Source organism: Megascapheus bottae, chromosome 1 (genome assembly GCF_031878675.1).
Source record: "Megascapheus bottae isolate mThoBot1 chromosome 1, mThoBot2.hap1, whole genome shotgun sequence".
Classification (NCBI taxonomy): Eukaryota; Metazoa; Chordata; class Mammalia; order Rodentia; family Geomyidae; genus Megascapheus; species Megascapheus bottae.
This window is the reverse complement of record NC_143509.1, coordinates 926478-939108: the sequence shown is the minus strand read 5'-3', so window position 1 is coordinate 939108 and position 12631 is coordinate 926478. Positions and strand designations below refer to the sequence as shown.

Genomic DNA, 12631 nt, shown 5'->3' with positions numbered 1-12631 from the left:
GCCCTCGACCCCTCCCTGCGCGGGGAGAACTGAGGAAGGGGCGAATGCCGCGCAGAGCCGGAAGCAGCTCGGGCAAGCCTCCCATTGGCCGGCGCGTGGAACCAGGCGCGCTCTGATTGGTCCGCGGTGAAGAGTCGGGGGCTTCAAATGAGAACCAGGTGGGGGGCGTGGCGGCCTTCTGCCTCTGCAGCCGGACGGCCCCACCCCGCCCTCCAGTGGGGGGGGGAGGCGGGGAATCGACGCGCATGCGCACAGCGCGAACGGTCGGCTCCAGCAGGGGGCGCACGCGCACACAGGCGCCGAAAGCCCGCCCTCCCGCGGCCGCGCAGCCGCAGTGCGGGGAGGTAAGCGCGGGAAATGGCTGGGCCACGAGGGCGCCGCGCGAGGCGAGGAAATGCGCAGCGACCGCGTCGTTTATGTAAAAATTTATTTTGACCAAAATGTAGAAAAAGTGGTAGGTGATCCGTATGATACAGAGGGGAGGAAGGCACGGGCGGGGCGGAGGGCGGGGCGGCTGGAGCCAGGGAGGCCTGGGGTCCGACCCCGAGATGTCCGCCGAGAGAGCAGGCCGGAGCAGGGCCTCCCGCGAGCGGAACCCCCAGCCCCGCTTCCCCGAGCTCGAGGCGAGATCCGGCCGCGCTGTGGGCCAGGCCTTTGGTTTGGGCTTGACTTGGGGTGTGTGTGTGGTGGGGCACTGGAGGTTTTGGCTTAAGGCCTCCCCCCAATATGGCCTCGACTCCAAACACCTTTCTTTTTCTACCTCAGGTGCCGAGCTCCTAGGATCCCATTACACGGGAGGCGGAGATCTGAGGATCAAGGCTCAAAGCCGCAGGGGCGGGGAAACCTGATTCATCTCTGGGGTTGAAGGCTTCCTACCATCAGGCTTTCTCTTCCTTTTCTTCCCTGCCCCCAGCCATTTTACTGTGAGTGCCCCCCGCACACACATCCTGTCACCGCCAGCGGTGAGGACGGTTCTGTTCACCAGCACTGCCCAGAGTCTGTATGCTGTTCCTGGCTGTGTAATATTCCAGCATTTCCTAGTCCAGTTTGAAGAGAATAAGTCAACCCTGCCTACAGGAAGAAATGCAGTGGATATAAAAGGAGCTAGGAAAAAAAAAAAAAAAAAAAAAGCTGGTGCTCTTGAAAGTAAAAGGAGGAAGAAAGGGCAGAAGGGAGGGAGAGAGGGGGTGGAACCTGCTGTGCTCAAAGCATGTCTGATACAAAATATTTGGTCATGAACTCAGCATGTGCTGGCCATATTTCGTGCCGAGCCATGCTGTGATGGACTCCAGGATCCCTTAAATACAGTTGAGTTCGTTCAGCGTCTGGTCCAGTGTTTGGTGCAAACCCACGTTTTCTTCTTTGGCTTGGGCAAGTTTCTCTGGGGGAGGAGAGAGAGAAAGAAGTGAATTAATTAAAATAATGTCACGGGAACCTCCAATTTCCAGAACACAGAGTCAAAATGCTTTTCTCTTTGTGTGTGTGCTTGTGTGTCAGTCCTAGGCTGGAACTCAGGACCACAGCGCCGTCCTTGAGCTTTTTGCCTTCAAAGCTGGTGATCTATTACTTCAGCCACAGCTCTACCTCCACTTCTCTAGTGGTCAACGGATGAGTCTCGTGGGCTGGATTTGATCCACCATCCTCAGGTCTCTGCCTCCTGAGTATCTAGGATCACAGGTGTGAGCCACTGTACCTGGCCACAAACAATATTCTAAATGTGTCACACGTATTATATGAGATGTGCTTATGCGAAATGAAGATTCGTTGTCTGGAATGCAAACTGAAGTCACCATTTCCTCCCCACCCCGCCCCAAGCTGCAGCAGAGGCGTGAGTGAACTCACATTCCCTGTGTGTGACACCTGGGGCGGAGGGACACAGGAGACTCAGGGAAGCCACGGAGTGACGACCGAGGTGTGCCTGCAATCCTATTACTCAGGAAGCTGAGATCTGAGGTTCAAAACCAGCCCCGGGTAGGAAAGCCTGACCACCAAACAGCAGAACGTGGTGCTGTGGCTCAAGTGATCCAGCACCAACTTCGAGCAAAAAAGCTTGGGGGTTCAGCTGTGGTGTCATGATGATGCGTTTCCCCTACATGCCGCCGCCCAGCCTGTGCTCAGCTCCCCAGCCCTTCCGGGGAAGGGAGGGCCTGGTGCCATTCCCACAGATGTGCTGTCTACATAGTCACAATGGAATCACAGACCTGAAATCAAAGTCAGAGCGGACAGACACAGTGGTGGGAACACACAAAACAGGATGAGGTGTCACGGAGGGCCTGGCCCAGAGCTCAAGCGGGCACAGTGCCAGGACAGGACCCCCCCCCCAGGGCACCGCCTGGAAAGCCTCACAGGGAGGAAACTGCCAAAGAACTTTAGCCCTTTTCAAGGCATTTCAAGGCCTGCTCTCTTAGCTACTCAGGAGGGAAGCTCAGATCTAAGGATCATGGTTCAAAGCTAGCCCGGGCAAGAACCACCAGAAAACTGGAAATGGCTCAAGGACAAAAATCGCTCAAGGACAGCGCCCAGGCCCCGAGTTCCAGCCCACGTCCAGGTGTAAAAAAAAAAAAAAAGATTCTAAGGCATGGAGGAGCAAGCCCAGGGCCTCACGCCTTGCTTAGGGCCCCAGCCTGTTATATGCGTGTGCGCGCACGCACTGGTGCCTGTGCAGGTCCTAGGGCTGGAACTCAGAGCCGGCTGCTGTCCCAGAACTTTGACCCTCCAGGCGGTGCCACAGTGCCACTTTACTCTTAAAAGGCAAGGCCTGGGGATGCGGCTGGGCTGGACTGGGCCCTGTGGGCAGGCAGCAGGCTGGCCCCAGCTCTCCTGGGTGGCACAGCAGTTTCCCTATGGGTGGGCCGTGCGGGTGAGGAGGGGTGAGCAGGGCTGGGGGCTGTGATCAGGGAGGAGAGGGGTGAGAAACAGACAGGAGGCACGAAGCCTATGTGCAGTGGCTGGCTTGGATGTCCACATGTCCTGTAAGTTCCCTTTGTTCCCCCCCCCACAGCCCAGACTCCTGGAGGGGTGAGGCCCCCATGAGCCCCCACCCCAGCCAAAACTCCAAAGGTGGCAAGGAGAGAAGAGTGGGAAAGAGAGGTTGAGGACAGCCCAAGTTTATTGCAGACATCAGAAGGCTTGAGAGCATGAACCCGAAGGCGAGGGCTGGAGCTCTGGCATCCTGTGGAGAGCCTGAGGCTAGGACCAGTGCAGAGTCTGGGCCACCACCGGGAGATCACGTCATTGGCCATGTGGTAAGGAGAAAAGAAGAGGGTGGGGGTGGGGGTGAGGGTCACAGGGGTGGCCTACAGTCATGACCATCTCCAATGATGTCACCAGGTCATAGGCTACACTGTGAGCTCCTTATAAGGAAACCTCGCCTCTATCAAAGCTGCTGGAATTTTCCATGGTGTCCAGAGAAACCAGGGACAGACTCTGAGAATTGGCCTACCCGGGGCCTCAGGCCAGGCAATCTGGGCACTGGTGGCTCATGCCTGTCATCCCAGCGACCCGGGAGGCTGACAGCTGAGCATCACGGTTCAAGGCCAACCCAGGCAGGAAAGGCTGGGAGACACTTATGTCCAATACATGGGCAAAAAGCCGGAAGTGGAGCTGTGGCTCAAGTGGTAGAGCACCAGCCTGGATTTGGGGGGAGGGGGGAAGCTCGGGGACAGCCCCACACACAGGAGAGAAGCCACCAAGCCCTGCCCCAGCCCGCCCCGCCCGCACTCACCTTCCAGGTCGTCGATGGTCTTCTCCAGTTTGGACACTGTTCGTTCTGCAAACTCAGCCCGCGTCTCGGCCTGTGGGGCGTGGAGTCAGCGCCTGCCTCTGTGGGCAGGCGGCGTGGGGTTGGGTGCAGGGCGGGGTTGGCTGGGGCCCACTCACCTCCTTCAGTTTGTCAGACAGGAGTTTGATTTCTTCCTCATATTTATCCTCCTTCTCCGAGTACTGCCAGAGAAAACAAGCCAACGATCGCTCAGAACCCGAAGGGGTGGGGAGTGGGGGCTCGTGCCTGGCACCCCAGCTGCCCAGGGCATGGAGACAGCTGGAGGTTCGTGAACCTGTGCATAAGGCTAGTGAGCCACCCCACTCCCCATCCTAACGTGCCAGCCCAGTGTGGCCGGTCCTGCCTGCCATCCCAGCACCCAGGAAGCACAGCCAGCCCAGCGGGAGCCCGCAGCCAGCACCCACCTTCTCAGAGGCGGCCTCCAGGGACTTGAGGTTGTTGGTGACATTCTTGAGCTCCTCCTCCAGGTCCCCACACTTCCTGTACACACAGACAAGAGCACAGATGCCCTCACCAAGGCTGCTTCGGAACTCGGGGCTCCCCAGAGGAATGTGGGGGTCTGGGAGGGACTTGGGGGTCAGAGCCCTGTCCAGGCGCCTGGGCATGGGAATAAGGGCTCCTGGTACCTCCTGGGGTGGGCTACCAGGATTCCATTCAAGGCCCCCATCTCAAAAAAGGAGGGAGGGCCGGGCTCAGTGTATGCCTGTAATCCCAGCGGCTCTGGAGGAATGGGGAGGAGGAGGAGGAGGAGGAGGAGGAGGAGGAGGAGGAGGAGGAGGAGGAGGAGCTCCTCCAGGTCAGAGCCAGCCTCAGAGGAGGAAAGTGGCTTCACCTAAACAAAGATGCAACTAGCCAAGCATGGTGGCTCACGCCTGTCATCCTAGCTACTCAGGAGGCTGAGACCTGAGGATCAAGGTTCAAAGCCAGCCTGGACACAAAAGGCTCTTAACTCCAATTAACCTCTAGAAAACGGGAAATGGCGCTGTGGTTCAAGGGTAGGGCGGTAGCCTTGAGCTGAAGAGTTTGGGGTCAGTGTCCAGACTCAGAGTCAAGCCCCATGACCAACCAAAAAAGGAAAAAAAAGAAAAGAAAGATGGAAGGGCCAGGTAAGGGGAGTGGGGCCGGAATCCCAGCTACTTCGGAGGCAGGGCAGAGATGGAGGTCAGAGGTTCAAGGCTGGCCTAAGCAAAAATGGCCAACAACTCCATCCATGTACGAGAGCGCGACTGAGCAGCTAGGCCTGGTGTCCCTGGATCGGCCAGGCATTAAGAGGGACCCCGTCTCAAGAACAACCAGGGCCCCTGGCCCCGGTGCCACGCCTGTCACCTCAGCTCCTCCAGGCTCGCAGTTCAAAGCTGGCTGGGGTCCCCAACCCCAGCACCACTCACAGCTCGGACACCTCCGCTCGCTCCTCCGCTCGCTCCAGCTCACCCTCCAGGACCACCAGCTTCCGAGCCACCTGTGGAGACAAGCAGCTGGGGACACGGGCCACCCCCTGGGGCCTGGAGGGCCCCGAGTCAGCCGTCACCCAGCGTGCCAAGACCCCAAGGCTGGCCGGCTGGCCGGCTGGCCAGGCACTACCATCCCAGCCACTTGGGAGGCAAGAGCTGAAGATCGGGGTTCAAAGGGAGGCTAGAAAGTTGAGTCCTTGAGACTCTTATCTCCAGTGAACCAGCAAAAAGCTGGGAGTGGAGCTGTGGTGCAAGTGGTAGAGCACCAGCCTTGAGCACAAAAGCTGCGGGTGGGGGTGCAGCAACCAGACCTGAGGCTGGCACAAGACGAAACAGAGCCACGGGTCAGGTGGTCAGGGCCCAGCGCCCTCCCCAGCCCCACCTCCTGTCCCCCCCCACTCACCTCCTCGTACTTGCGGTCCGCCTCCTCGGCGATGTGCTTTGCTTCTTTCAGTTGCATCTCCTGGATCTCCATCTTCTCCTCATCCTTCATGGCCCGGTTTTCGATGACCTTCATGCCTCTGCCAGGACAGGGCGGTTCCCCTCAGTGCCCGCCTGTGCCCCGACACCCAGCCACGGCACCCGGACTCAATGTCACCACACGGAGTCATTATCAAAACACAGGGGCTCACGCCTGACATCCCAGCTACTCAGGAGGCTGAGATCAGAGGATCAGGGTTCAAAGCCCAAGCAGGAAAGTTCCTGAGACTCATCTCCAGGCCAAGGGTGGCAAGATCCAAGCCTGGGAGGAAACCAGCCAGGCTGGGCCATGGGCGGCGGGCCGCGGGCAGTGCAGTTCCTTTGTTGTGCTGCTGGGGAAGGAACCCAGGGCCTGGGCCCTCCACTCTGAGGGAGCCCCCCATAGGGGTCCCATAGGGGACCCTCAGGGACCCCAGGCCGTGACCCCATGGCTGGGCTCAGCTGATTACCAGCCGGGCCAACACTAGGGCCACACAAGGGCCCATTTGCACCCACAGAGACATGGGCGCCTGTGTACCCCCACAATCCACCCTCAGCCCTTGGGTGCCCAGCAGAGCCAGGGGCCACAATGTCCCTGCAGGAAAGAGACACCTGCCAATGGAGAAGGGAGGGCCCAGGCTGGAGAAGGACCGAGAAGCCCGCAGGCCAGCCAGGCCACCCAGCAAACCCCATGGCAAACACACAGCCCTGGAACCCCAGCTACTGCAGAGGCTCAGATCTCAGGACTATGGTTCCAAGCCAGGCCCAGGAAAGAAACATCTGTGATATTCTATCTCCATTGAACCAGCAAAAAAGCCAGAAGGGGCACAGTGGCTCAACTGGCAGAGTGCCATCCTTGAGTGAAAAGAAAAAGCTCAGAGTGAGCCTAGGTTCAAGCCCCGGGCCTGGCACGCCCCCACCCCCATGATGACGAAGATGGTGACGACCACACCCTCATTTCCCCCTTTCCACACTGCCCCCCAAACTTGGGCCTGTAGACCTGCAGGACGCAGGCCTGGGCCTTGCATGCCTGCAGACCCGCCGCCCAGCCCCTCACCTCTCGCTCTCATCCGCCGCCTTCTCAGCCTCCTCCAGCTTCTGCAGGGCCGTGGCCAGCCGCTCCTGCGCGCGGTCCAGCTCCTCCTCCACCAGCTGAACACGCCGGTTCAGGGCTGCCACGTCACCTTCCGCCTGGGGAGGACAGGAGGACAGGTGAGGACAGACCCACATGTGCCCAGGGAGGATGTTTGACGCTGTCTGGTGACGGTTATTCTCAGAGCAGACCTGGCTGTCCCCCTGGGTTAGCCTCCAATCTCTCCGCTCAAGCAATCCCCCTGCCTCAGTTTCCCCAGCAGCTGGGGGTTACGAGCTCATGCTACCACGCCCTGCTCATACGTCACTGGAACACCAGGCAGCATTCCAGAGGGGAACAGGCCTAGAATCCCAGCACTGGGGGAGTGGATGGAGGCAGGAGGAGCAGGGCACCACTGAGGCACGGAGCTGGGGTCCCCAGGAACTGGCATGCCCCCCCCAACAGTAGGATCAGAGTCAGCACAAAGCGGGGCAGGCATGCTTGAACTGCACGAGGTCCTGAGTTCAAGTCCCCGGCCTCAGCTCCTTCTCCCAAAAGGGGAAAGAATGGCTGCACTCCAGGAGGCTGGAGGGAGTCAGTCCCCACCTCCCCGCCCCGACCGGCCCTGCCACATACCAGGGCCTGGGAGGAGGCGGCAGAGCCAGAGCCCTCCCAGGGTCACCGCAGGCTCCCCGCAGGGCAGAGCAGGGAGGAGCGGCCACGTGGATGGTGGGAAGAGCCTGAGCTGGCAAGAGCCGTGACCACTGGCTCACACAGCCCTCACCCCAGCTTCACCAGAGGCTGAGATCTGGGGCTGGAAGCCAGCCGGGCCAGGAACGTCCCCGGGCTCTTATCCCGGGTGACCCGCTCAGAGAAGCCCAAGTGGTGGTGGAGCGCCAAGACTCAGGGCCCCAAGTTCAAGACCGGGGACTGGCAGACATCAATAAATGAAAAAGATAAAATAAAAATAACCAGGCAGGAAGGGAAGCAGGCTGGAGTGGAGGAAGCGAAAGCCGCGGGGAGGGCGGCCCTGCGGGACGAATAAAGAGCCCGAAAAGGGAAGGCGATAAAAATTGTGGGCGCTCTGCCCTCCCCGTACCCCAGCTCACGTATAAAGAGAGGAGGAGGAAGAGGAGGAGGAGGAGGGAGAGGAGGAGAGGAGGGAGAGGAGAAGGGGAGGAGGAGAAGGAGGGGGGAGAGGAGGAGGAGGAGGAGGATGAGAGGAGGGAGAGGAGGAGAGGAAGAGGAGGAGAGGGGGAGGAGGGGGATGATGAGGAGAGGGAGGGGAGGAAGGGGGAGAGGAGGAGGATGAGGAGGGGGATGATGAGGAGGGGGAGAGGAGGAGGAGAGGAGGGGGAGGAGGAGAGGGGGAGGAGGAGGGGGATGATGAGGAGGAGGAATGAGGAGGAGGAGCAGGAGGAAGGGGAGGAACAGAGAGCAGCTGGATGCCCCCAGCCCAGGCCAGGCCAGGCCTGGAGCCGGGAGCCCGGGGAGTCCTCGGACCCTGCGGTCCGTGACGTGGCGGCCGGGCCGGCAGGGCCGGCTGGCGGGTGTCCAGGCGTCCGGACGGAAGCGGGGGCCGGGGTCCCCCGTCCGCCCCGCCCCGCCCGCCCCTTCCGCAATCACAGCGCCCGGGCCACAAAGCATTTCCCTTATAAGGGAAAAGCCGGCGCCGGAAGGTGGGGGGCCGTCACCCCTAAACCTAAACGGAGCCAGCTGCGCGGCGCGGAGGACCCCCACCTCCCCGGAGCAGCTCCGGGCCCCCCACGGGGCGCTTTCCGGGGTCCCGGCCCCGCTGCGCGCCCTGGGCGCGGGGACCCCGGGGCCGCGCCCGCCCGGCGCCCGAGGAAGTGGGGCGGGAGCCGGGGTGGAGGCGGAGGCCTCGCGGGCCGCCCGGGCCCGGGGACAGCGAGCCCGGCCCGGCCCGGGGCACAAAGGCGGCGACGGCGGAGCGCGGGCGGCGGGAAGGGCGCGGGCGGCGGCCGGGGCGGGGCCGGGGGGACCCGGGGATGGCGGGGGATCCGGGGATGGCGGGGGGACCCAGGGAGATCCGGGGAGGGCCGGGGGATCCGGGGAGATCCGGGGAGGGCCGGGGGACCCGGGGAGATCCGGGGAGGGCGGGAGGGCTGGGGGATCCGGGGGACCCGGGGATGGCAGGGGGATCGGAGGGGCTGGGGAATCCGGGGGGACCCGGGGAGGACGGGGGGACCCGGGGCGGGGGTCGGGGTCCCCGGCGCCGCCCGCTCACTTGCTCCCGGCGCTCGCGCTCCGCGTCCAGCTCCCGCTGCAGGCCCTGCGCGCGCTCCTCGGCGCCGTCCGCCGTCTGCTGCAGCGCCTGGATCTTGCGCTTCACGGTGTCCAGCGAGCTCAGCGCGGCCATGGCGCGGCGACGGCGGCGGCGGCGACTGCGCGACCGCGCCCCGGGCCCCCGCTCGGCCGGGCGCCCGCCCCGCCCCGCCGCCGCCCCCGGCCCGCCCGCCGGGCCCGCCCGGCCCGCTGAGGTCACCGCCGCCGGGCCCGCCCGCCGGGCCTCCCCCCTCCCCCCCCCCCCCGGCCTCCGCCCCCCGCGGGGCCTCCGCCCCGGCCCCAGCCTCCACCAGGCCTCTGTCGACCTCCAAACACACTGCTGTCCCGGCCTCCCACCCCAGCCTCCACCCCGGTCCCGGCCTCCACCACAGAGGCCTCCGCCCCAGCCCCAGCCTCCACCAGGCCTCTGTCGACCTCCAAACACACTGCTGTCCTGGCCTCCCACCCCAGCCTCCACCCCGGCCCTGGCCTCCTTGGCCCGGCCTCCACCCCAGCCCCAGCCTCTACCAGGCCTCTGTCGGCCTCCAAACACAGCCTCCACCCCGGTCCCGGCCTCCACCACAGAGGCCTCCGCCCCAGCCCCAGCCTCCACCAGGCCTCTGTCGGCCTCCAAACACACTGCTGTCCCGGCCTCCCACCCCAGCCTCCACCCCGGCCCTGGCCTCCACCACAGAGGCCTCCACCCCAGCCCCAGCCTCCACCAGGCCTCTGTCGACCTCCAAACACACTGCTGTCCCGGCCTCCCACCCCAGCCTCCACCCCGGCCCCAGCCTCCTCGGTCCGGCCTCCACCTAGGAGGCCTCTGGCCCCGGCCTCCATTCCCCTCACCTCCGAGGCCTTCTTCTCCGCAAGCTCCAGCTTCTCCAGTGCGTTCTTCAGCTCCTCCGAGTACCAGTCCACCTCGTCCTCCGTCCCTCTCAGCTTCTTCTGGAGGTGGGACAGCTCCTCCTCCACCTGGGGCACAGGGGTCAGCAGGGTGAGGGGAGCCCCAACCCCCTGCCCCCTGTCCTGGGCGCTGACCACCGGCCTGCGGCCCCTGGGACCCGGGCCTCGCGGGTCCCCAGGCTCCCCTGTCCCCTGGAGCCTTGCTCTGCACCCTGCCCCTGCAGGCCCCAGGGCGGCTGGGCTGGGGTCCTGGAGACAGCCAGGCCCGGGCTGCTCCAGAACCTGGCTGTGACCTCCAGGGGCGGTGCCCGGCTGGTCACCTTGCTGCCCCTTTCCTGGTCTCCATTCCTGTTTTCTTTTCCCTTTTCTGGGTGGTTGTGGGCCCAAACTCCAGGCCTTGTGTTTGTGGGACCCACACTCTACCCTGATTTCAACCCCCCCCCAAAATAAAAAGGTAAACCGAGTCCTCGCAGGGTGTGGCCACACAGATGGGGGCTGGGACCACTGCCTGGTGACCAGATCCCCAGGCACTGCTGTGCCCTCTCCCCTCGCAGGGGTCCCTGATGCTGGGGTACCCTGGGGGTGTTTGTTCATTGAGTCAAGGGCGGCTCCCTGGCAGCGGGTGTGGTGGATTCAGGGCTCTGGGGTGGGGAGCCGGGCTTCCAGGCCTTGCCCTGAGGCCCTCAGTTTTCCTCCCCATAAAATGGCCACAAGTATTCCCAGCCACAGACTCCAGTCCCAGAAGCCAGGGCTGGGCGGGAGGGCGGGGCAGGCAGGATGCAGGGTCCGGGAGGGCAGGAAGCGGGGACAGATGCCCTGTTCCCCTAGGGGGCCGGCGGGATCTCAGAGCCTGGCGTGGGAGGTGGGGGCGAGGCTGACCCCGGATCTCAGGGCCGGCCTGGGAGGTGGGGGCGAGGCTGACCCCAGACTCGCTGTCCCTGCCTCCTGATGTCCCGGCCAGGGTTCTGGGGGCCTGGCTTGTGGTCTGGGGACTCTGGGACAGAGGGTTCCAGGCCTGGCTGTCAGGAAGGATTGTCTGTCCCTGCATTTCACAGTGTGGGCTGGGAGGAATCCCGGAACAGGCTGAGTCACCAAGGCAGGAGACAGAGCAGCACCGCAGTGTGGATTTGAACCCACATCCCTCCTAGCCAGCCAGACGCTGGCCGTCCCGGGGACCCGCTGGGCCAGCGAGGCCTTGGGGTGAGAACTGGAGGCAGGTGAGCTTGGCTTTGCCCTGACCCGCCCTCGGGTTAAGTCACGGGTGAGTCAGGGCCGGGCGCCTTCCGGGGCGCCTGTCCGTGGGGTGGAGGGTCGGGGGCTCCGGGGGCTCCGGGGCCGGAACGTGGTTACGGCTGGCGGTGCCGGGCTCCACCTGCCGGCCGGGTCCCTGGCGGGGCCCACGGCTGCGATCCCACCGCTCTGGACCTCTGCGGTCCCGGCATCGCAGGGGCCACCGGGACGCAGGGCCGGGGCCCCGCGCCTGCCTGCCGCACCCCACCACCGCCAGTACGCGGGGCGGCGGGCGCGGGAAGCGGGGCGCGGGGCTCGGGACGGCGTGCGCAGAGTGGCGGGCGCGGGGCGCGGGGCGGAGGGCGCGGGGCTCGGGATGGCGCCGAGCGGCAGGCGCGGGGCGCGGGATGGCGCGGAGTGGCGGGCGCGGGAGGCGGGGCGCGGGGCGCCTCACCTGCTGGCACTTGTCCTCCGCCGCCTTCCTGTCGGCCTCGGCCTGCTCGGCGCGGTCCACGGCGCTCTCCTTGTCCAGCTTCAGCATCTGCATCTTCTTCTTGATGGCCTCCATGGTGGCGGAGAGCGCGGGCGGACGGGGCCGGGGCGGCGGGACCGGTGTGGCGGGGCCCGGACGCGCACCGGTCTTATAGGCAGCGCCGCCCTCCTGGGCGAGCCCGGGCCCGGCCGTCCTGGGCCGCGCTCGCCCGCCTCAGCCCTCGCCTTATTTGGGCCTAGGCGGTTCTGGAAGGGGGGGAAAAAAAAAAAAAAGGCCGAAGCCTTTGCCATCCTGAAGCTGGGGACCCCGGCACCCCGGCCCCTCGGGACGCTGGGACCCCGCGGTTCGAAGCCAGCCGGGGCAGGGCAGTCCGGGGGACTCATACCCACGGAACCAGCCGCACGCTGGAAGCGGAGCGCGCTCGGGGACCGCGCCCGCCGCGCGCAGCCCCACCACCGGCGCACGGAATCGCGAGGCTGCAGGAAACCCGGCGCACGACGCGGGGAGAACCGGGGGCAGGGCCAGGCGTCTGTGGCCGGGCTTCCCCAGAAGCACGCCGAGGGGAGGGACCCCAGCTGGGTAGTGGGGTGGCACAGTGAGACCCGGCGGGGACCCCAGCCTGCCGGGGAGGTGGGCTGCCTGGGCGCAGTCCCACCGCTGCCCTGACGGCGGCAGCAGAGAGCATGCGCTCCCCCATTGGTGGAGGGCTGTCTCTGGAGGATGCTGATTGGCCAACACTTGTCTATGGGTAAATCAATCAGGGGCAAAGGTGGGGCATATGCAAATATATTGGGTGGGCGTCACTGTCCGTGGGTGGGCGTGGTCAGTTACAGGTAAGGGATGGACAGGTGGGGGGCAGACTCAGTTTACTTCCACGGGACAGAAAAGAACATGATACATGAAACCAGCTCGTACCCTCTGAGGTCACTTAATAAAACGGAGGTGGTAATAAA

At 64.4% G+C, this 12631-nt stretch overlaps 2 protein-coding genes across 4 annotated transcripts in view; both read right to left on the bottom strand.

The window, feature by feature from the left end:
- The window catches only part of Ndufa13 (NADH:ubiquinone oxidoreductase subunit A13), a 200475-nt gene that overhangs the window by 118479 nt on the left and 69365 nt on the right, over positions 1-12631 (bottom strand). The window lies entirely within an intron of this gene.
- Positions 587-11768, bottom strand: Tpm4 (tropomyosin 4). 2 transcript variants are annotated; one of them, XM_090334955.1, is made up of 9 exons: positions 11640-11768; positions 9899-10024; positions 6749-6882; positions 5636-5753; positions 5170-5240; positions 4186-4261; positions 3880-3942; positions 3725-3794; positions 587-1381 (listed from the first exon to the last, which is right to left on the bottom strand). In XM_090334955.1, exons 1-9 carry the CDS (start codon positions 11751-11753, stop codon positions 1299-1301), a joined length of 855 nt encoding a protein of 284 aa, XP_090191081.1. In that variant the 5' UTR covers positions 11754-11768; the 3' UTR covers positions 587-1298. The 2 variants fall into 2 exon arrangements, with proteins under 2 accessions (XP_090191081.1, XP_090191090.1); XM_090334964.1 differs by lacking the exons at positions 9899-10024; positions 11640-11768 and adding an exon at positions 9012-9183.